Source organism: Mesocricetus auratus, unplaced genomic scaffold (assembly GCF_017639785.1).
Source record: "Mesocricetus auratus isolate SY011 unplaced genomic scaffold, BCM_Maur_2.0 Super-Scaffold_100018, whole genome shotgun sequence".
NCBI lineage: Eukaryota > Metazoa > Chordata > Mammalia > Rodentia > Cricetidae > Mesocricetus > Mesocricetus auratus.
In genome coordinates, this window is record NW_024429199.1 from 51,850,199 (window position 1) to 51,872,937 (window position 22,739).

The window sequence follows — 22,739 nt, forward strand, 5'->3', positions numbered from 1 at the left end:
TTCCCCAAATCCTCTAGTCTTCCCTGAGAGGTCTGGAAATTCTCATGTGTGAGAATACAGGAAAATATCTAGGAAGTAAAGGCAGACATCTTTGAAAAACAAATCAAATGGCATTTACCTTTTAAAACTGTTCCTTTTACCCATTGTCAGTTATGGTTAATTTGCTTTTTAGTTTCACAAAGAATGCTAATATCTCTAATCCCAACCTTTCCTAGTTCCCTGGGTCTTTTTTTTGTAATGGTCCTGCTTCCATAACTGAGGAATTCGTGAGATTTAGCAATGATAACCCTCTCAGCCTGGATTAGGCGAATTGTGAATAAGACTTAAAAATTACTTCACAGAAACATCTGTGAAAGGATCACAGCACAACACAAACACAGATACTATGCCAGCTCTATAGAAAGATGACTTCCACTTATACCAAATTGTTTTCTGTGAGAGCAATGATACATAAAAAAAAAAGACTCATATTAAAAAGTAGTTACATTAGGTGGTCAGTGGTGGCACACACCATTAATCCCAGCCTGGTCTACAGAGTGATTTCCAGGAAAATGAAGGCTACACAGAGAAATCCTATCTCAAACCAAACCAAACCAAACAAACAAACAAAAAAAAGCCAAACAAACAAACAAAAACAAACATAGCTAAATTAAACACAAGTTTAAACACAAGTTAAAGAACAGGACTGGAATTACAGCTTACGTGGTAATTAGCATGACTAAAATCCTAGGCTTCATCCCAACCTACAAAAAAAAATTTTAAGATAAAAACTGTGGGGACTAGAGAGATGGCTCAGAGGTTAAGATCATTGGCTGCACATCCAGAGGTCCTGAGTTCAATTCAAGGTAATCACATGGTGCCTCACAACCATCTATAATGAGATCTGATACCCTCTTCTGGCCCGTGAGGAACATGGAGTGTTAAGTTCCCAGGCACAGAAAGTAGGATGGTAGAGAGCACTGCAGGCAGGAAGGAATGTGAGTTACTGTGTAACAAGAAGTTAGTTTGGGTTGATAAAAATGATCTGGAGATTTGTGGATAGATGCATAGTAATGTTGAATGTATTTAATGACACTTAAAAATGCTTAAAATGGGAGCTGATGACATAGTTTTGTAGGTAAAGGGCTTACCATGCAAGCCTGACAACCTGAGCTCAATGCCCAGAAACCAAGTAAGGGTAGAGAGAACGAGCTACCTTTACCAAGTTTTTCTCTGACCACCCCACCCATATGTGCCCCATGACAACACACAGTTCTCTCTACCATGCATCACACACATTACAATAATAAAACAAAAACTTACAATGGTAAATTATATATGACATATACTTTACCAAAAAGTATTACCTTGAAGGTCTCCAATCATCTCAGAATCATGCCCTCTGTCTCTTCGCTCAGCTTCCAATACTGCTTGCAGTTGGTAGTACTCTTTGTCTGCTTGTGACTTGGAATTCTCTAAAATTCTGTTTCTCTCCTGTAATTCTCTGTTCAGGGACTCTAGCTGACTAATTGACTTGCTCATCTCTGTGTGACTCTTCCTTAATCTTACAGCTGTGTCTGATTCTGTCCTAAGTAAGTCATTGGCTTCTTCTAACTATTAAAAAAGAAAGAAAGAATTTTGACCAAACATGATCATGCTTCTTTTAATTAACTATAATTTTAAGAGGATCCCACTGAAGAACTTACCTGCTTCTGTAACTGTGCCAGCTTCTCGTTAGCAAGCTGAGAGCTCTGACTCGCTTTCCGTAAGTCTTCCAACTGGTCCTTTAGTGTAGAAACTAGAAGTCAAAGATATGTAGAAATTATATACTTTTATTAGAAAAAAATCTTTTTAAATGAAATTTATTCTTACACCACAACAATCAGTGAAATTAGGTCCATTCCCACTTCCAAAACCAAATTCTATCTTACAAGTTCTTATATTCTAAATTAATCAAAAAGTAGAGCATAGCCAGGCAGTTGTGGCCCACACTTTTAATCCTAGCACTCGGAAGGCAGAGGAAGCCTGCTATGTGAGTTCAAAGCCAATCTGGTCTACAGAGCTAGTTCCAGGACAATCAGGGCTACACAAAGAAACCCTGTCTTGAAAAAACAAGCAACAAACAGAACAGAGTTTTATAATACAGAGTAAAACAGCTTTGTTTCTGTTATAGTAGTATTCTAAATTCTTTTATGGTCTTCATGGGACCAATCTATTGGTGTAATAATACAAAGTTCCTTTTGCTGTTTGTTTTTACTTTTTATTTTCTTTGAGATTTGATTTACTATGCCCTGCTGGCTCTTCTCAAACACAAGAGCTCTTGCCTTAATCCCCTGAGTGCTGAGATATAGGGATGCACCACTACACTTAGTTATAAAGCTAGTTTTCTATTTGCTTTTGAACAGTATAAATTACTTGAATAATTTGGTACTTTTAAAATAGCACAGAAATCAAAGGATATTAAATGGTAGAATAACAAGAATTCTTCCCTTGTTTCTTCTTTAACTGGCTCTTACTCCAGAACTACTACTAGTTCTTCCTTCTTAGGATAATCTATCAATCAGTTATCTTAAGGAACCAAATATATCATACATACATATCTACAGAAATATATACATATTTAATGACATAAGGAGATACTTTGTTAAGCTGTATATTCTTTATGATACAAATAGTCCAGTTTATACCACTGAATACATCATACCTTTATGAATCCCATATGTAAAGCCTTATGTATATATCATACTGCATACGTGAGTACATTTATAAAATAAACTAGAAATAAAATCATTGTTATCAAATGGCTTAAAAAACTTAGAGTTCAGTGTTTGCTTAGATAGTCCAGCATTTTTCAAAATAACAATTTACCTTCATTTTCTACATTTCTTCTCTTCTCATTTTCCTGTTCCATTTTTCTTTGGTATTCATTAATTCTATGTTGTAGCAACATTTTTTCTTTCTCAATTTGAGACACCACAGATTCTAGATTTCTTCTTTGATTCCCCTAGAATCATAACAACAATAGTTACAACTGCAAACAATACTGATAGTTTGCTCTTTAAAAATACTTCAGATGAAATCTTAATATACATTTTTTTTTGCTTAAAATAAGGTTGTATATTCTTCTCAGTTGTGAGTATGTGCCTAGAGTATACTGTGAATGCCCGTGTGTGGAGACCAGCAATTGCTGTCAGATGCCTTCCTCTATCGTTTCTCTTTTGTATCACGTGAGATATGGTCTCTCACTGAAACTGTGGCTCACTTGTCTCTATACTGCTTTCTCAAACTAAGGTTACAGTAATGCTCAGCCATGTCCTGAGCCCCATGTAGTACACCGCAATGACAGTTTTACAGTAACAGATAAAGTTACTCCTACTTGAACTAGACACAGACACATTTTCCGTGTTCGACTTACCATCACCAGTATTACCAGTGTTGGCAGGTTTTTGTTGCTTTGTTTTTACATTTAAGACCTGACATCAGGAAACTCTGCTTTACTGTGTGCTTTTCTGGATTTTCCCATGTATAAGTAAACACTATTTTTTTTTATGTAATATATTATCAGAGAGATTTGTAGAGGTGACACAGATCTCCATAGTATTTCCAGTTCTAAGATTTTGTCATATGTACTTTAAAACTCATCGCATGTGTGGAGGTTGGAGGACAACTCTCAGGAATCCATTTCCTCCTGCCACGATATAGGATATGGGGTAATACCAAGGTTATCAGAGCCTCTGCCTACTGAGGCACCTCTTTTAACTTTAAATCCAACTTGAAGCTGGGCATGATGGCACACATGTATAATCTCAGTATACAGGAGGCTGTGGTAGGAATATCAGCATGAGTCACCAAGACAAGCTCCTTCAAAGCTTTACACTTCTATATTCATGTTTAAATCAACTACTAAGTTAATGGTCACAAGGTATGACACATTAAGGTTCAGATTTTGGCTCACAATTGTTCCAGTATCATTTGTTGAAGGATTACACTTTACCAAAATGCTTTAACTCTTGTCAAAGGTCAGTGGGCCATAATTTTAAGAGTGTATTTCTGTTCTTCATTCTGTTTTCCTGATATGTAGTCACTTCATCTCTTCCCTAAGAATAGCTTTGGGTGATTCCCATTACTTGTGTGTGTTTAGCTCATGAAAATATTGCATCTACTGGGCACGTACATTCATGGGGAGTGAGGAAGATGACTTCATTTGGTTGCATAATCCTGATATATAGACTATATACTGAGAAACGAATTTCTTCTCACCAGGGTGTGAGTGGTTAAGAGTACCCCATTGCTTACTCTGAGGCTGGAAGCAGCAGCCTCTGGATCTTACACTATACAGCCTCAGCTTTTCCTTTTGATATAGCACTGAGAAGTCCCTTTAATCAGTAACATTTGGCTAAAATGCAAATATGGATCAAATGCCACCAGTTTTCCTTCCCTAGCCTATGCAAGTTGCCACGGCTACTGTAACTGCGAAAGCACAAAGCTACAGTGTTTCTTCCTTTTTTTCTTTTACATGTATCAATTACAAACTTCTAGCTAAACTAACCACACAACTGAAGTTTTACCTACTAACTCCCCTTTTCCTATCTTAGAAATTATAACCCCTTAACCCTCACTACCTCCTAAGCTGTGCCTGCATATTTTACAAGACACATCTCCCTGAGACACGAGGCACCCCACTTCCTGGTGTTGACAGATATGCCTGCTCGGTATCCTTGCTATTACCAGAGAATTGCTAATTTTATCTGCATTGAGCATATACACTGGAACCTTGGGATTGGGGACAAACCCTTTTTTTTTTCCTTTCCTCGAGACAGGGTTTCTCTGTATTGTTTTGGAGGCTGTCCTGGAACTTGCTTTGTAGACCAGGCTGGTCTCAAACTCACAGAGATCTGCCTGCCTCTTCCTCCTGAGTGCTGGGATTAGAGGTGTGAGCCACCAATGTGGGGACAACTCTTGAGAACTTTTGAGAAGGAATTTAGAAGAAAGTTTTTTGAGAGAAGATTTTGGAGAGACACTTTTGAAGAGAACTTTAGGGGAAAAACTTTTTTTGAAGAATAAAGACCCATGACAAGAATGAAACGCATATGGGATTAAAGGCGTGCGCAACCAACGCCCGGCTATGTATTCTTTCATAATTACGTATGAAGTGAATTATAGGCTATATATTGTGTTATTATCAACTTGAGGTTTCTGAAAATTTGTATCATGAATGGATGTGGCATTTTGTTAAATGCTTTTTCTGTATCAACTGGTAAGATCATTTAGTTTTTCTTCTTTAATATGGTGAATTAAGCTGATTGATTTAAAAATATTAAAAGAATTTTACATCCCTGAAATAAACTACAGTCAGATATATTATTTTTATGTGTTGCTGAGATCTATGTTAATATTTTGCTAAGGACTTATATTTGTAAGTGATAGTGTTTTCTAGTTTTCTCTATAATCTATGATTTGGTATAAGGTTATCAGTATAACAAAATGAATTAGGAAGTGTTCTTATTTTGCAGGTGTTGTAAATTATTTGGTGGTTTCTTTAAACTTGGCAGAATTCTCTAGTGAAGTTATGGGGTCATTGAGATTCACTTCTTTGTGGAGATGGGGACTTTTAAAATCATGGATTTACTTTCCTCACAGTTATACACAGCTACTGAAATTACCTATTTCAGTCTTATTAGATGTTTGCCAATTTTGCAAATCTTTTCAAACAGGTTCACTGGTTCCATCTATTATTTTTTCATTTTCATTTCCAATTGGACCACCTCAGCTTCTATCCTTTTCACTGTTAAGATTAGTTATTAGCGACTTTTCTAATATAAACATGTATTCAATAAGCTTTCCTTTAGACACTGCATCTCAAAAATTTTGATTTTGTATTTTCATTTAATGTAACTCTTTTCTTTTTTTTTTCCTTTTTTTTAATATATTATTCCTTTATTTATTTTGTATACACTTTTGTGCTTGCATGCCAGCAGAGGGCACCAGATCTCATTCCAGGTGGTTGAGAACCACCATGTGGTTGCTGGGAATTGAACTCAGGACCTCTGGATGTATAGTCAGTGCTCTTAACCACTGAGCCATCTCTCCAGCCCCTAATGTAACTCTTTTCAATGATGAAAAGTTTCAACTTGCTTTTTTTAACATAAAAGCTTAAAGATATCAACATTCCAATGTATTTTTTCATCCTCCTTCAGAGTGTCTCTTTTCCTCATTTGACTTTGTGTTCAGTTTTCCTGTTATCTGCTACTCATTCTGATTCTTTTAAATTTACATTATGGCTCAGGACAAGATCTGCCTTGGTATGTGGTCCTTAAGCACTTGAAAAAAATGTAATTGTCACAGTTGAATAAATGTTATTAATGATGTACTTGTGGTCTATGGAGTCTTTTCTTAGCTTTTGAGGCTGGTATTCCTACTATTTATTTTATTTTCTGAGTCAGGATCTAATGTGTTCCAGGCTAGCCCTGAACTTTCTATATATCTGAATATGACCTTGAACTTTTGTTCCTCCAGCTTCCATTTCCCAGGTATTAGGATTATAGGTATATGTCACCATCCCTCCTTTATGAAATCCTGAGGGCTGAATTTATGCCACACAAGCACTCTATAAACTGAGCTATAGCTCCAGCCCCACATCCCTGTGGTTTTTCTTAGGAATCAAGTACCGGAGAGCTGATCTGCTTTCTTCACACCTTTCAGGATCTCTTCACATTTGTTTTACATTTAATTCATAAGGGATTTAGCTATGCTTAGTGGTAAGAAAAGGGAACAGTAATTTCACTTTGCCTCTCTTTAAGTAGGACTATGCTAACTTAATAATTAAGATCTTCCTCCCAATCTTGAATTTAGAAAGATAAGTAACTTCAACATAGTTTATCTGAATTTAGGACTGATTCCTCAAACACTCAGAATGAAAATTACAGTGTGTAACTAAGACCTGTGGCTAATGGCAAAATGCTGTCAATAAATCTTTAGATGACTACATTTATATCCTAAGACACAAGTTAAAAGGAAAAATACCACTAACAGATACAATTACAGCTGGCCAGCAGTAGTGTACACCTTTATTTCACATAGTACTCAGGAGGCAGAGGCAGGTGGCTTTCTGAATTAAAAGTCAGACTGGTCTACAAAGCACATTACAGGACAGCCAGGACCGTTGCACAAAGAAATCCTGTTTTGAAAAAGCAGCAGCAGCAGCAGCAGCAGCAGCAACAACAACAGCCCCAAACAAACAAACAAACAAAAAGCCCAAACAAATACTATTACCTCAGGGAAGAAAAAGAGAACAAAGATTAAATCTAAAAAAGGAAATTATACATTAGAAGAAAACTATCAAGATTGTCTATTTTTACCTAAGAAAGTAATCACACACATAAGAAAGTTAACTAAGAATAAAAATGTATTATATATTTGTACACAAATATCTATCCACAAACACTGTTTCTCAGCTATGAAACCAGGCTGGTAGGAAAAACATGAATACTTCTAAAACCAATTCTAGGACCTATTGGTCATATAGTATCATGTCTATATAAATCATTTCAAATTATTTTATATTTTTCTTCTCAATCTGCCTCTTTCTGACAGAGTCGCAGCTCCTATTTTTATTTTTTAATGGTTTGTCAATACTGGGTTTCTCTGTCAAACAGTCCTGGCTATCCTGGAATTCACTTTGTAGACCAGGCTGGCATCAAACTGAGATCTGCCTGCCTCTACCTCCCATATGCTGGGATTAAAAGTGTCTGTCAACACTGCTGGGCACAGCTTCTATTTTTGATCTCTTGATTCTTTTTGTTTTTCAGTTATCAAGAACCACAAAACTGAAATGTATGTACTAAAATTTCAACAAGGTCACAGAATAAAGAACAAAGGAAACTAAAGCAAAATCTGTATACTTGAACCTGGAATCTAAAGTAAAATTTTCATCTTAATTTTCTGGTTAAGTTTTGTAATCTCAAATAAGATTTTCACTAGAAACAAACCAATGTGAGAGAAGAAAATCAACAAAAAATACTTAGTAAACTAAAAAAGTACCTCTTCGTCCAATTCTTTCATTATCTTGTCTAGTTTTATGTTCGAAGTTCTGCAAAAGCAAAAAAAATACTGATTATAGGTATATTTACTTTCATTACCCAGTGTTAATACCTATTTCTTTACTTTTTCACTTGATTTACTTCTCTCTCTCTCTCTCTGTGATCCTGTCTGATGAAGACGTGTGTATGAATGAATGAATCTACCTACCTACCTACCTACCTACCTACCTATCTATCTATCTATCTATCTATCTATCTATCTATCTATCTATCTATCTATCTATCGTGGTTTTACAAGACAGGGTTTCTCTGTATTGCTTTGGAGGCTGTCCTGGAACTTACTCTGTAGACCAGGCTGGCCTCAAACTCACAGAGATCCACCTGTCTCTGCCTCCCAAGTGCTGGGATTACCTTGTGAATGACAGGGAAGGTGGCATATAGGTAAGTGCACCACTGGGCAATGATGTAGGTAAAATTCTGAGATCTACTGAAACCTCCACCCCGATTTGTTTGCTTTGGCTCTAATCACAGTTTTGACCTTCTAACATAGTGGGAATCAACCTGTGAATCACAACCCCTTTGGGTGTTGCATATCAGGTATCCATCATATCAGATATTTACTTTACAATTCATGTCAGTAGCAAAATTACAGCTATGAAGTAGCAGCGAAATAATTTTAAGGTTGGGAGTCACCACAACATAAGGAACTGTATTAGGAAGGTTGAGAACCTCTGTTCTACACATACTATATATGTAATATGCTCATTTCACACATCCAAAACTAACCTGTTCTATACAGTTCCCTTCAATATTAATTTGCTTTTCTTCTAGAATGTCCAAGTAGACATTGTATCAGCAGAGAATTATCTCTGACTCTGACTTATCTTCCTGTTTTGTTTTTTAATCAATAATCAAAAATAAAAGGCCAATCAAATAATTAGGAGTTGTTTTCAATCTGTAGGTGTGCATGTTTGTGGGCAAGTGTGCAGATACACAGATACAGAGGCATGACATTGACATTAGGCATCTTCCTTGATTATGCTCCACTTTTTTACTGAGGCAGCCTAGAAAATTCAGAGCTTGTCAATTTGGCCCAGTCTAGCTAGCCAGTTAGCCCAGAAGGATCCATCTCTGCTCTGCCTATAGAGTTCTGGAATTAGCGGTAGCTGCCATGTCCACCTGGCCTAAAAGCCAGTGGATGATGGTGAACCATTTCTCACTTCTTTAAGGACTTTTTGTGTATTTCTACCATACTTAAGGTAAATTTCAAATTCCTTATCTTGTCAATAAAAAAAAGTACATTAATATTCTGACCTTGCATATTTGCCGGGACTCATTTCTAACTTTTCTTCCTATCTAACACACATGAAGTTACCTTACAACAAGGTTCCCACATATGTATAATTCCTGGATTTTAACACTTTGTTTTACTCTTCCCACTTCAGTCTTCTCACCCACTGAGGTGATATATTGTTTATAAATTTAATAAAGCTACTGGAGATCAAAATGCAAAGCTAGCCACAGTCATAGAGCCAGGTGGCGGTGGCACACACCTTTAATCCCAGGACTCAGGAGACAGGCAGAGCTCTATGAGTTCAAGGCCACCCAGGGTTACACAAGAGTAAATCAACCAAAAAGAATTAACAGAGCTCAGGCCTTTAATCCCAAAACTAGGAAGGTATATAAGGCAAAGTCAGTCTTAGGCTATTAGTCTCCAGCCATGTTGAGGAGAGCATGGCAGTCTAGGATACTGAGGCTTGGCAGAGAGCAGTGCAGTCTAGAGATGCAATCTAAGGTTCAGTGGATTGCCCCTTTGGTCTGAGCACTGGTAGAGGTGAGAACCTTGTAGTGGCTGGCTGATTTGCTTTTCTGATGTTCAGCTTAAACCCTGATATCTGTCTCTAGGTTTTTGTTATTTGTGCTATACCCAACTTTCTGGCTCTGGTTTTTAAAAACATCCAATAAAGTGTTATAGGTATCTGCTGATACAATCTTCAAATTTTTTTTTTTGTCTTTTTGGTTTTTTGAGGGGGACAGGCGTGGCCATATATATGTAAAAACCCAAGTTAGCCCTGATCTTCCTGCTCCACTTCCTCAGTGCTGGGCCTCCAAACATTGCATACTTGAATCATTTTATTCTCCCTAACTTACCATCTATTATACTAATTTATAATTACCTGCATTATTTTCCCTGATATTTACAACTCCACGTAAGTAGGTGCTATATCTTTTTTATTTGGTACTATATTGTTGGTATGTACATTATTTGACACAAACTAAAATCTTTGTTGAAGAAATATAATTAAAATAATTTGAGTGCCTGTTCTAAAACTCTTAATCCTCTTGCCTCAGTATCCTACAGGCTGATTAAAATCGGTCATTTCTATTTCACGAGGTTATAAATTTTTATATGATTATTTTCCATTTGTGGTTACTCTGATTTCTTGCTCAAAACCTTTATTGCCAACACCACCAGCTACTGTTTAAATTTTCTTAAAATTTTAAAGATTTATTTTATTTTAAAGCATGTGTACATGTATGCCCATAGGCAAGGTATGTACACACGAGCACAGATGGAGTCCAGGAGAAGTGTTGGATCTCCTGGAACTGGACTTATGGGTGGTTGTGAATCATTTCACACAGCTGCTCCAAGAGTAGTAAGCATTCTTAACTGTTGAGCCATCTTTCCTGCCCATAGTTTTTTTTTTTTTGATGTAGAAATTTCTCAGTATTTATATATCTACTCCTTTCCTGTTTCTACTCTTTACTCTTATAAACTCGTTCAAAATCTTGACTTTGGCTGTTTGTTCATTACATTTTTAAAATTTTAAATTTATATATAATGCACCAGGGAAGGTAGGCAGAGAAAAATCTTAATTACTTCCTATGCCTCCAGCACTTTCAACTTTCCCAATTCCATTTACTGAATACAGTATCCGTTACAATTATATTTCACTTATTCAATAAGTCATAAAATGTTACTATAAAGTTAGTATTTGTAGTTAACAAGTACCAACATTATGCTTGGTTATTTTAAAATACCATGATAATCCTTTGAATATTTCAATGGTCCTCAACCTTCCTAATGCTGTGACCCTTTAATACAATTTCTTATGTTGTAGTGGCTCCCAATATTATTTTCTTTGCTATTTCATAAATGTAATTTTGCTACTGTCTTGAATTGTAATGTAAATATGTGAGATGCAGAATGGTCTTAGGTAAACCCTTGAAGGATTGTTTGACCCCTATAGGGATTGTGATTCACAAGATGAAAACCACTGCTCTACAGCATAAATATATGGTATCAATAGAATTTGATTCAACCAGGAATAAGAAAACCAACAAATTACATCCCAGAAAAATCTCAGTGAAAGTATGAAAATTAATCATTTTAGGTTAGAAGATTATTTTGCACTTCAGAAAGCCCTTTCAATTAGCTAGTTAAATCAGGAGGGAAACATAACAAATGAGGCAACTAAATTAATTAAAACTAAACACACTTTTTAAAAGCTACCATAGCAAATAGAGTTTAAACAGTCTGAAGAAAGCATATGTGTAACTAACAGCAACACAAATGTTTCCTTTCTCTTCTTTTTGCAGTGCTTGGGATCAAATTCAGGGCCATGTGGAGTAAAAGTACCCACTCTACTGTAAATCTACATTCCAAGCCATTAATAATACGTTGAATTCTAGCCAAGACACTTTTTTATAGATGTGCATAAATTGCAACTTTAACATCCCATCTTATATACACCTCCAGGTGTTTACAGAATATATTAAATGTTCTAAAATATGTATATAACTCCTACTATGAGAACACCATTGAAGGACAGTCTCACCTGCACTTCTGCTCCATTTCATCTTTTAATTGCATTTCATTATGCAGTTGTTCTTCAAGCTTGTAGATTGTTTTCTGTAAACTTTCCTGCTTTAAGTAAAAGAAAAAAACCTTCACTCTGTTAATGTCTGCAGAAATTAAAACACCTTTTGTTACTATTTTATGGCTATTTAGAATATGACCATTTAGTTTAATTCCTTATCTTTCTCAACAATATTAGTTGGTATTGTTTCAATACAGTTGGGCATAATTCAAATGTATATCAAAACACTATCTATTAACTCAATATGTACATTTTTGTTTTTATGTACCAGTTAATAATGTACAATGATCCAAAGACATAGGCACAAAATATTACAATGCTTATAATTAAATTACATACAGAGTGTTCCAAAGAAAAGAAGGAGCCACTTCTAATGTTACCAAGAATATACATGCTTTAAGATGGATCTAACAGATGACAAAATTAGCCTCAAGGAGAAGTGGGTAGAAAGAAGGCATTTTAGAAAGAATGAAGAGTTGATAGGAGGGAAGAAAACATCACATTTGGTAATGGGAAGAAATCAAGTATAGCACAAGACAAAACATCCCAGAGGAATTAACTTGTGTCAAACTTTGAAGTATGTAAAAGACATCCTTGAATACACAACAAAACTTGAGGACCCAATTTAAAATTTGCAATATCATACTAACAACCTAAAATAATATTCTAGGGCTAGGAATTAGTTCACTAGGAAGTACTTGCTATACAAGCACCCACATAAGAAGCTGGGTATGGTGGCACATGGTTGTAATCCCAGTGCTAAACAGGGAGAAGACAAGATGATGCCTGGGGTTTGCTGATCAGTCATCTTAGTCAATCAATGGACTCTAGGATTAGTGGAGCACCCTGAATAAAATAAGGTAGAGAGTAATAGAATATATAGGATCTGACCTCTGTACACACACATGTAACACATGCACATATGCACACACCCCAATTTCACTAGTAAGATGAATACTTAAAGGACAATAGATTAGAAAAAGCATCCAGGTAAGAAGCTATTGGAACAATTCAGGTGGATATGTAGTAAAACCCTGGCTCTAAGCATGAAGAGTATGTTAGAAGATAGATCTAGAAAACTAGAATAAAAAAGAATAGAGACATTGTTACTATTACAAAAAAGGCAAGAAATCTAGAACATTGTCAGTGAAGGTTTGGGCAGAGGAAGACTGTGAGTTTAACTCTGCCTAGTCTGATGTGTCTGTGAAGTACCCAGGAAGAGAGATTCAGGTGTGGAGCTAAGAGAATAAGATGGGCATTCATGTGAGTCCATTTAATATTAGTTGAGCAGTGGAAGGGGATCCAGCACTGAAGGCTAAAAATGTAAAAAGTCATGAAAAACAAAAGGAATTAATTAATTATTAATGGCAAATGCAACAAAAAATAAGAAAAGTCAGTATCTAAAGCAGTAAGGAAATTTTTTTCATTATATTTGGCCTTGAAATGTGCATCTCAGCTACGACTTTCAAGATTTTTGTCATTAAATCAGTAGATTTTTGTATTCAGTTCTAGGCTAACATAAATTGTATTACAAAGGAATAGTAATAACCAAATGACATCAGTCACAACTGGAAATTTACACAATTACAACAAAACAAAACACAGAATAACCACAAAACAAAACAAATCAGGATAATCAAATAAATCAAACTGAAGATTTACTCAAGTACTAGTTACCTTACATTCTAGAGAAAATCCATGAAGTGCAAGATTACAAAAAATATTGTTATTTTCCCTAGGAAGTAGTATTTTCATTTCAATAAATTTTGAGCCCCTATTAACTATACATTTTGCCAAACAGTTTTTGGACTGAAAATTTTAAAAACCCACAGATTTGAAAGGAAACAAGGAAGGGCATATGAGAGGGCATGGATCAAGAAAAGGGAAGGATGGAATGTTGTAATTATACTTTTCAAAAATAAAGTGATTTAAAAAATGTTAAAAAAAAAAAGCTCAAAAGAAGTGATCAGGGTCTGGAGAGATGGCTCAATGGTTAAGAGCACTTATCCCTCTTCCAGAGGACCTCAGTTCAACTTCCAGCAACCATTATTAAGCAGTTCACAAATGCCTGTAACTCCAGCTCCAGGGGATCTGACACCTTCTACTCTCCAGTATCACATAAAGTGGATGTAAGTAACCCATACCTATAATACCAACACTTGGGATTAAGGTGTACAAGGATCAAGTTCATGATCATCTCTGACTAGACACTGAGTCTGAGGCCAGTAACAGCTATATAGTACCTTCCCTCAAAACCAGCAAATTTGTTCAGTGGTTAAGACCACTTAATACTCTTACAGACCACCAGAGTTCAGTTCCTAGCACCCATATCAGGGAGCTTACAACCACCTGTAGCTCTAGTTCCAGGAGATCTGAGGCTCACTCTCTCCTGTCTTCCACAGGTATTTGAACTCACATTATATACCTACACACACCCAGGCATTTACACATATGCACAAAAATGTTCAATATTGAAAAAAATTGTAAAAACAATTAGAAAATAATTGCTACTCCTTTGCTTCTTGTTAAAAGCATAAGCAAGATGATGAGGATATAGCTCAGTGGTCAAGCTTATAAGACACTGGCTTTGATCCCAATGTCAGAAAACACCCAAACCCCAAAACAAAAGTAAATAAAGTGTCCCATGTAAACAAGGTATTTTAAGAATGCTTTAAGGATAACAGATAATTACTCCTAAAAACAGGAATGTCCCCCAGCAAAGTCCTATTTAACTCAAAAGGGTCTTCTTAAATTTAGGGAAGGAAGGCTTGTTTTTCAGCCACACAAACAACAGAAAGATAACTAGAACATACAAAGTTCCTTAATAATATACTTATTCATCATATAGTCATAATTCCAAAGAATGAAAAAAATAAGTTATGCTGAAAATACTGATTATTTTCTATTTCTCCAGCTCCCTTTCAGTCTTAAAAATCTACCACTGTGGTAATATTTTGTTTATGATCTAATAAAGCTTGCCTGAAGATTAGTATGCAAAGCTAGCCACAGCCACAGAGGCCAGGCAGTGGTGGTACACACCTTTAATCTCAGCAGCCATACTAGTTAGCCACGGATGCTGGGTGGTGGTGTACGCCTTTAATCCCAGCACTAGAGAGGAATATAAAACAGAAGCTTAGGGTCTCAGTTTGTATTCAATCTGCAGTCAGGCTGAGGACAGAATTGCCCCAGGCTTGGTAGAGGGAAGAACTCTCTAGTGGTTGGCTGCTCTGCTATTCTGATCTTCAACTTGAACCCTAATGTCTGCCTCTGGGTTGTTATTTTTCATGTTACATACCACCTTCTACTTTTGTCATAAAACCTACAGACTACATTACCTGGATCTGTTGTGTTATGATTAGTCTCAGAACATAAGGGAAAACAACAAAGTTGGGGATATGAAATTAGTTTCCCAATACTCTTCTTTGCTATGCTCTGGTGTTCTATATTCTATGTTCCTCTTCTATTATGCCAGGCTTTCTAAGAGCTATAGTAACATAATTCTCTTTCCTCCCAGCAGTATAGGAGCAATGGTTTTCCACTGCTGTTAGTCCAAAGGTGTTTTCTCACCTTTTATTGTTCTGTTGATAGGTGCTTGTATTGTAATAGTCTCTTTATTAAACTCTTTTCATTTAATCCAACATAATGTGATATACATGCCCATTGAGATATTAAAAAGAAATTGTAATATATACTGCAACATGGATGAATTAAGGTAAATGAAATAAGCCAGTCACATAAAGATAAATGTACCTAATCCCATTTCTAGGATGATGGCAGAATAAATTCACTGACAAAGAAAATAGAACTAATAGTGGCTACGAGGGCCTGAGGAGAGGGTGATGAAATGAGTAGTTTACCTTTTAATACAGTTTTCATCTTAGAATGATGAAAAAGTTCAAGAGATGAATAGCTAGCAAAGCTATGTGATGGTTTCTAATGTTAAACTCTATATTTAAGTTAGTTAAAATGATAAGCTGTGTTATATATATTTTACCAGCACACACAAAATCTCTTCATCCATTCAAAACTTTTTAATGTGTTATGTGTTCCTTCTGGTAATCCTCACTGCCCACTACCTTTTGATGCAGACAGGTTAACCAGGAACCCCACATATCCCAAACTGGTTTTGAATATGTGATCTTCCTCCCTCAGCTTCCAATGTGTTAAAATTATAGTCATATACCACCACAATGCTCAATCTCTAACTTCCTTAATGACAAAATGATTTCTCATGCATTTCTAATTCAAAGATTTAAAGGATAATAATTGTCAATCAGTAACAATTTATAACTTATTACCTACTCATATATGTATATATTATATATATATATAATCCATTTGATACTCAAAAAGAAATCATACTGAAGAATAGACAATAATTTAGAAGTGTCATACCTGGCAGTGGTGGCACACATTTTTAATCCTAGCATTCAGGAAGCAGAGGCAGGTGGATCTCTGTGTTGTCAAGGCCAGCATGGTCTACAGAGCAGAGTTCCAGTGAGAAACTCCGTTTCAAGCAAATGAACGAACGAACAAACGTCATAGTCTAAACTCACTAACTGCACATTCACAAGCATGCATACAACTGTGAATTTAAAAATAAAACCAGAATGACAGCAAGAAATACCTACCAAGCTTTTATCCACATTGGAGCTGGTTCTATTCTCACTGGGATTAGCTGAAGGTAAGTATCTACAGGGCACAGGGTAAGGAATTAAAAAAAAAAAAAACACCTTTTCAATATTTAGGGACAAACAAAAAGCATGATGTGCTTGTTTTATGTTCAATATTATACTAGCTAATTTTTAAAAATTAAGTACAAGCTTAATTTTTTTAAGAAACAGACATGATATGTAAATTAAATAGTTCTTAAGTAAATACTGTGATTATAATTAAACATTTTAAAGGAAAATATATCAATATTTATAATGTATAAAGTAGAATGAAAATAAAAACTAGCCAAATTTTAAACATACTTAAATGAAGACATATTCATGATACAGTGACATCAAGAAACAGTGTTTTTTTTTATTTTTTTAATTTAAATTAGAAACAAGTTTGCTTCACATGTCAAGTCAAAGTGTTATTTATTACATGAAGTATTCCAATAGTTACTTTTAAAATTCAAAGAAATCACAACCTTGGTGTGTTTCTTCTAATTTTGCTTTTAACTCCTTCGAGGCTTTGGACTTTTAGTTTTTTTGTTTGTTTGTTTGTTTTTAATTCTTCACTCATTATCTCTAGATGTTTTAAAAACATTAGCAACATACTTTAGGCTCCCCCACAGATTTCTATATTTTAGATTTGCTATAAAATAGCACAACTAAAAGTACATAAAACTGGAAGCTCCATTATGCAGATGATTACTAAAAATTTTACCAGTATTCTATTTACTTCATTTTACTGAGCATTCACATACTGCACAAAATGATTAAACATTTTAGAAAAGCAGTCAAAGTTATTCGCCCAACATTATAACCTAGGTAATATAACATTTAAAATCAGACTTTAGGAAAACCAATCTAGATTTCCTGTGTACATATGTCAAAATAAAGTAGCTATAGTATTATGTAATTGTCAGGAGGAAGGAATTAAATAGTAGGCTTTTCTACAATGAAAGCTCAGGTGTGACGCTGGTAGTGATGCTGTACAAGCATCCAGTGTTGTTCTAAATAGATTCCTGGAGAAGCTGAGTTTAGAAGGCAGGAGTACACTGACCTCTTGACAACAGACCTAAATCCCTCACTATGAAAATTTTGACAAAAATTGGCAAGACTCTTTAAAGTAAAATTAGCTATAATTAAAATTTAATAATCATGCTAAATAAATCAAGTATTTAAAACCACACCATGAAGAATAAATTGATGAAAACCAAAGTTTGAAGTAATGAACAATAATGTGCAGATTTAAACCAGAAGTGTCATGTGTTTTGTTGCCTGGTACTGGTCTAGCACTTTGTTTCTATTGAGTAGAACTTACTAATTTATATTGCATAGATCATCCATTTCCTCACTGGACATATACTGTATCTTATACTGTAACATAGTATGAATCATACGTGTGATAAAGAGCAAAATATCAAATATATCCATTGAATGAATGAATGCCCAGCACAATGAAATAATGTCAAAGGTTAAGCTTATGCCTTAAGTACATGTAAAGATATGTCTATCTGGTACTAACAGTAGACAGTACCAGTGGTAATAAGAGCTAACACTGAGTGCTTACTCCATGCAAAAGCATAGTTGTGCTTTACTACATTTTTATTCACAAAAATCCTTAAAGCAATCCAGAATTAGGCAGGAGCTACTGCTATCATTATTGCTATCCCTATTTTCAGGGGACTGAATCATAAAAGGTTACAGTTATTTGTCCAACATTACACTATAGATACTATTTGATGTTAACTATTCATGGGAATGGTCATTCAATTTGTTTTTCTTTTGGAGGAATCAATTTTTCAAGAACTAATAATTATGGGCTTTTAGTAGCATTAATATGGTGAAGAAATGCTAGGTAAATGTCGTATGTTGCTTCAAAATAATAGTGACTGAATTGTCAGTACTAATAGAATTGTTCCATCTGTTATTTCCACTTTAAGATATGCTACATAATTCAATATAGATTTTCCTGAAAAACTATATTTTGAACATTAATGAGACTTGACAATATTTAGATGTCTTAAGAAAATAAGGTGGCCGGGCGGTGGTGGCGCACACCTTTAATCCCAGCACTCGGGAGGCAGAGGCAGGCGGATCTCTGTGAGTTTGAGGCCAGGCTGGACCCACAGCCTCCAAAACAATACGGAGAAACCCTGTCTCGTAAAACCAAAAAAAAAAAAAAGGTGAATATAAAAAAAATTATCACTTACCCCTAAATTACTGCATAGTATACTTACCTACGATTGCTATAATATGTAAATCCTACAAAAGGTAGTTGATTGCCAACAAAAGCTTTAGGAATAGGAAATGTTTCTTCATCTCCTTTGTCTTCTTCCAAATCATCAAAATTACTAGTATCAATGTCACTACTTAAATCAGGTACAACTGGTGCTACAGCTAAAAACAGAAAAAAAGTAGTTCTTTTCAAACTTAGCACACAAATATAGTGGCTCAGAGATCTACATCAGCTCAGCACAATAGCATGCACCCCTAGTTCCAGCTACTCAAGAGGCTGTCAGGAGTGCTTTAGCTCAGAAGATCAAGGATAGATTGGACAGCAAAACAGACCTCATCTAAAGCAAGTAAACAGGATTCCATACTAAATACTGATGGCTTCTTGTTTCTAAATAATTTGTGAACCCTAACATAAGATGCAGTAAATTCTATAATACTAAGATTTACTAGAATTCAAAATTAAATGATTAAATACTCGAAGTTATTTATGCTTTAAGATTAAGTTGAATGCTACAAACAATATTAAGTTTTGCCACAGAACACAACACAGTTTAAAATACTCAAAAGCATTTGGAAATGCATACATTAATTTCCAGAACCTATAGCTTAACAAAGTATAATTAAAAAAAAAAGACAGTTTAAGTGCTGGATAGTTTTTTTTAAGTTATTAATCTGCCATACAGAAAGCCAGAAATCACAGTTATTTCTTAGTTGTCCTAGAAATAGAGGAGGTAGGGAATCATTCATGATGGGATATAGTTAAAGGGCTCCCATATAATAATGTAAAACACCAGTAACTGTTTAACTATTCATAATACAAGAGAAAATACCACAAGAAATTAATGTTCCTAATGTCTTCTGGAGCTTGACTATGATACTAAAAACTAAGTATAAAGTCTTTAGTAAAAATAGAGCGGCCAAAAAAATGCTGGATCACTACATTAGACACAATTACTGCACTTTCTTTAGAGAAAAAGATGAACGTGAGCAAAACCAACTGATCTTGTTTCATGGACTTTTTTACATAAAGGAGCTATTTTTTCTTTTGAATTACTGGGATTCAGGCAAGAAATATTTATCAAGTTCAATCTTAGGCACACAGAACTATTTGGTGAATTTTGGAAAAGCCAACAAGTGAGCCCAATAAAGTCGTAGCATTAATCAACAATAGCAACAAAGGGGAAAGGAGAGGCCGTCTGACCACTCACTTTCATGGTCAAAAGAATTGCCTACTAGATAATGTCATTGTCCTAGTAACAGCAACTGTCCGATTTGCAAAATGAGGAATAAATTATGGTCCTGGCAAAATTAATCATCAACGAACCAACCATCCAATCTTTCTTTTTTCTTTTTCCCTTCTTTTTACTTTTTTTTTTTGAGATAGAGTCTTACTGTGTATCCTTGTCTAGCCTTAAACTCACTGAGACTTGCCTGCCTCTGCCTCCTGAGTGCTTAGAATTAAAGTTGTGAACCACCATACCTGGCATATTTACTTCTTAAAACAATCGCTTTCAATCTTAAAAAAATTTTTTGGTCCACTGAAATAACATTTGACAATGTATGTATACACCTGCAGCTATCATGAATACAGGGAGAAATGCTACTGGCATCTGAGCACATGAGTACTTTTAAACAGTTTGCAATACTGCTAAGGACAATAGGCTCTGCTCCCATGTCCACAAAACAGATTTATCTAGTCAGCTGCTGAAGCTAAAAAACTTTTTAAAATTATCATGTAGGAATATTTTAAAGAAGTCAACCAATGTGCTGTATCGTCTCTTGCTGTTATCAGTGTACTTGGTTTTCCTATATTTTAATTTTAAAAAATATTTTATTATACTTATGTGTGCATACATGCCAATGGCATAGCATGGCATATAATGGAGGTCAGAAGACAACTTGTAGGTACTGTGGATCCTGGCATAAAATTCAGGGATCAGCCTTTGGTAGCAAGCACCTTTACCTACTGAGCCACCTTACCTGTCCATCAGAGTAATTTTAAATTTGTCAAGGTTTAAAATCTCTACTTCTGAGTTTAGACTGTGTATAGTGCCACCCAAATCACATGAGAAAGGATTAGTGATTTATTGTCAAGAGTACTTAATTACAAATAGGCTTTGTTAATAAACAATCAATAGCTTGGTGGTGGTGGTGCACACAGTAGGGAGGCAGGCATATCTCTCTGAGTGTGAGGCTAGCCTGATCTACAGAGCGACTTCCAGGATAGACTCCAAAGAAACTCAGCCTTAATAAATAGCCAGTCAATAATCCTGTGAGCATTAACAAAACTAACAGGGAATCCCCAAAACACCTTTCTCTACTGAAGTAAACGTTTCTTGGCAAAAACTGTCATAAACAACTTTCTTAAGAACTGTATGATCTAATAAATACCTTAAAACAAGTAGGGGATGTTTTAAAAAAAGAGAGGGACTTAAAGAGATGGCTCAGCAGTTAAGAGCATTTGCTGCTCTTACAGAAGACCCAAGTTCTGTTTCCAGCACCTTCATCAAGTGGCTCACAATTACTTCTAACTCCAGTTTCAGGGAATCGGATGCCTTCTTCTGACTTTTGTATATGCTTACTTACATGCATGTGGTGTGCATACAAACACAGTAATACAACATACACATAAATTAATAAAATCAAAATAAAGACAAGTAAAGAAAAATAGGGGTTCACAATTTTGATGTTTCAGGAAATTTCTGTCATTGGCTAACAGAACAGAGACCATAGTAATCACACAAGACAGGGGACATGAACTTTGTAAAACAAGTTTGGACAGTAAATGCCCACAGGTAACAATAACTGACAACCCTTAAAGGACTAATCTGATTTCAGAGCTAACTTTGGAACATTCAAAATGTCAGACTCCTGATAAAAAAATTACAAGGCATACATACATATTTTTAAAAGGACATATGGTTCATTCACATGGCATTTTTGAAAAAAAGTTAGAAATCATCATTGAAAAATCTGAGACATCTGAATTACTAAATACAATTTTATAATAAACGAAGATACTATGGACAATGAACTATAAGGAAGCAGGAGAATGATTCCTTAACTATCAGGAAATAGAAAAAGGAACCAAATAGAAAATCTGGCAGTGAATTGAAAAAGTATACAAAGCCTAAAGGAACTGAGGCACACTAGCACCTGGACATGTACTATTAAGAAGTGAAAAACCATTAAGTAGAACAAAATATTAAAATGATCAAAACTTTCAAAGGCTGGAAAGTTACAGAGACTTAGATTTGAATCCCTGCACTGCCAATGGCTTGTGGTGTGGTAAGGTTTTTCAGGGGAAAAGGGTCTTTTCATTTCTTTAGTCATCTATCTTTTTTTTTTAAGATTTATTTATTTCTTATGTATACAGTATTCTACCTGCATTTATGTCTGAATGCCAGAAGAGGGCATCAGACCCTATTATAGATGTTTGTGAGCCACCATGTGGGCTGGGAATTAAACTTAGGACCTCTGAAAGAGCAGCCAGTGCTCTTAACCCCTGAGTCTTCTTTCCTGCCCTAGTTTTCTAATTTAATCTCATGTTCCTGTCATTTCTTCAACTCTGTCTCAAGGAGATAGGAAAAATGAAAATTCAAAAGTATTAAAAGCAATAATAATTGGAATTGGAGACATGCTTAGTCATCAGAGTACTGGCTGTTCTCGGGGAGCCTGTTTGGTTCCCAGTACACATATGGCAGTGCAAACTATAGCTTCAGCCCCAGGGATACAACACCCTCTTTTTGTCTTTGCAGGCATCAGACACATACATGTTGCACATACGTACATGCAAGCAAACATCCATATATTAAAACTAAAGAAATCTTCAAAAGGGATTATAATCATTATACATAATTATTTAAAACTTAATTCATTAATTCCAGTTCAGAATAAAACATTCTTGATTTTTCAGGACAAAGCTGTAAAGAAGTTCAGGAAGT

At 35.3% G+C, this 22,739-nt stretch overlaps 1 protein-coding gene across 2 annotated transcripts in view; it reads right to left on the minus strand.

The window, feature by feature from the left end:
* Positions 1 to 22,739, minus strand: part of Rock1 (Rho associated coiled-coil containing protein kinase 1) — a 100,481-nt gene that overhangs the window by 35,488 nt on the left and 42,254 nt on the right. The window contains exons 10-16 of one of the 2 annotated variants that reach the window (XM_013122752.3): positions 18,798 to 18,957; positions 16,531 to 16,591; positions 11,858 to 11,943; positions 8,020 to 8,068; positions 2,848 to 2,983; positions 1,686 to 1,777; positions 1,347 to 1,593 (exon numbers count right to left, since the gene is read on the minus strand). In XM_013122752.3, the coding sequence (XP_012978206.1) occupies positions 1,347 to 1,593; positions 1,686 to 1,777; positions 2,848 to 2,983; positions 8,020 to 8,068; positions 11,858 to 11,943; positions 16,531 to 16,591; positions 18,798 to 18,957 (831 nt within the window). Of the gene's footprint in view, positions 1 to 1,346; positions 1,594 to 1,685; positions 1,778 to 2,847; positions 2,984 to 8,019; positions 8,069 to 11,857; positions 11,947 to 16,530; positions 16,592 to 18,797; positions 18,958 to 22,739 lie in introns of both variants that reach the window. The other variant, XM_005083035.4, reaches the window with a different exon arrangement.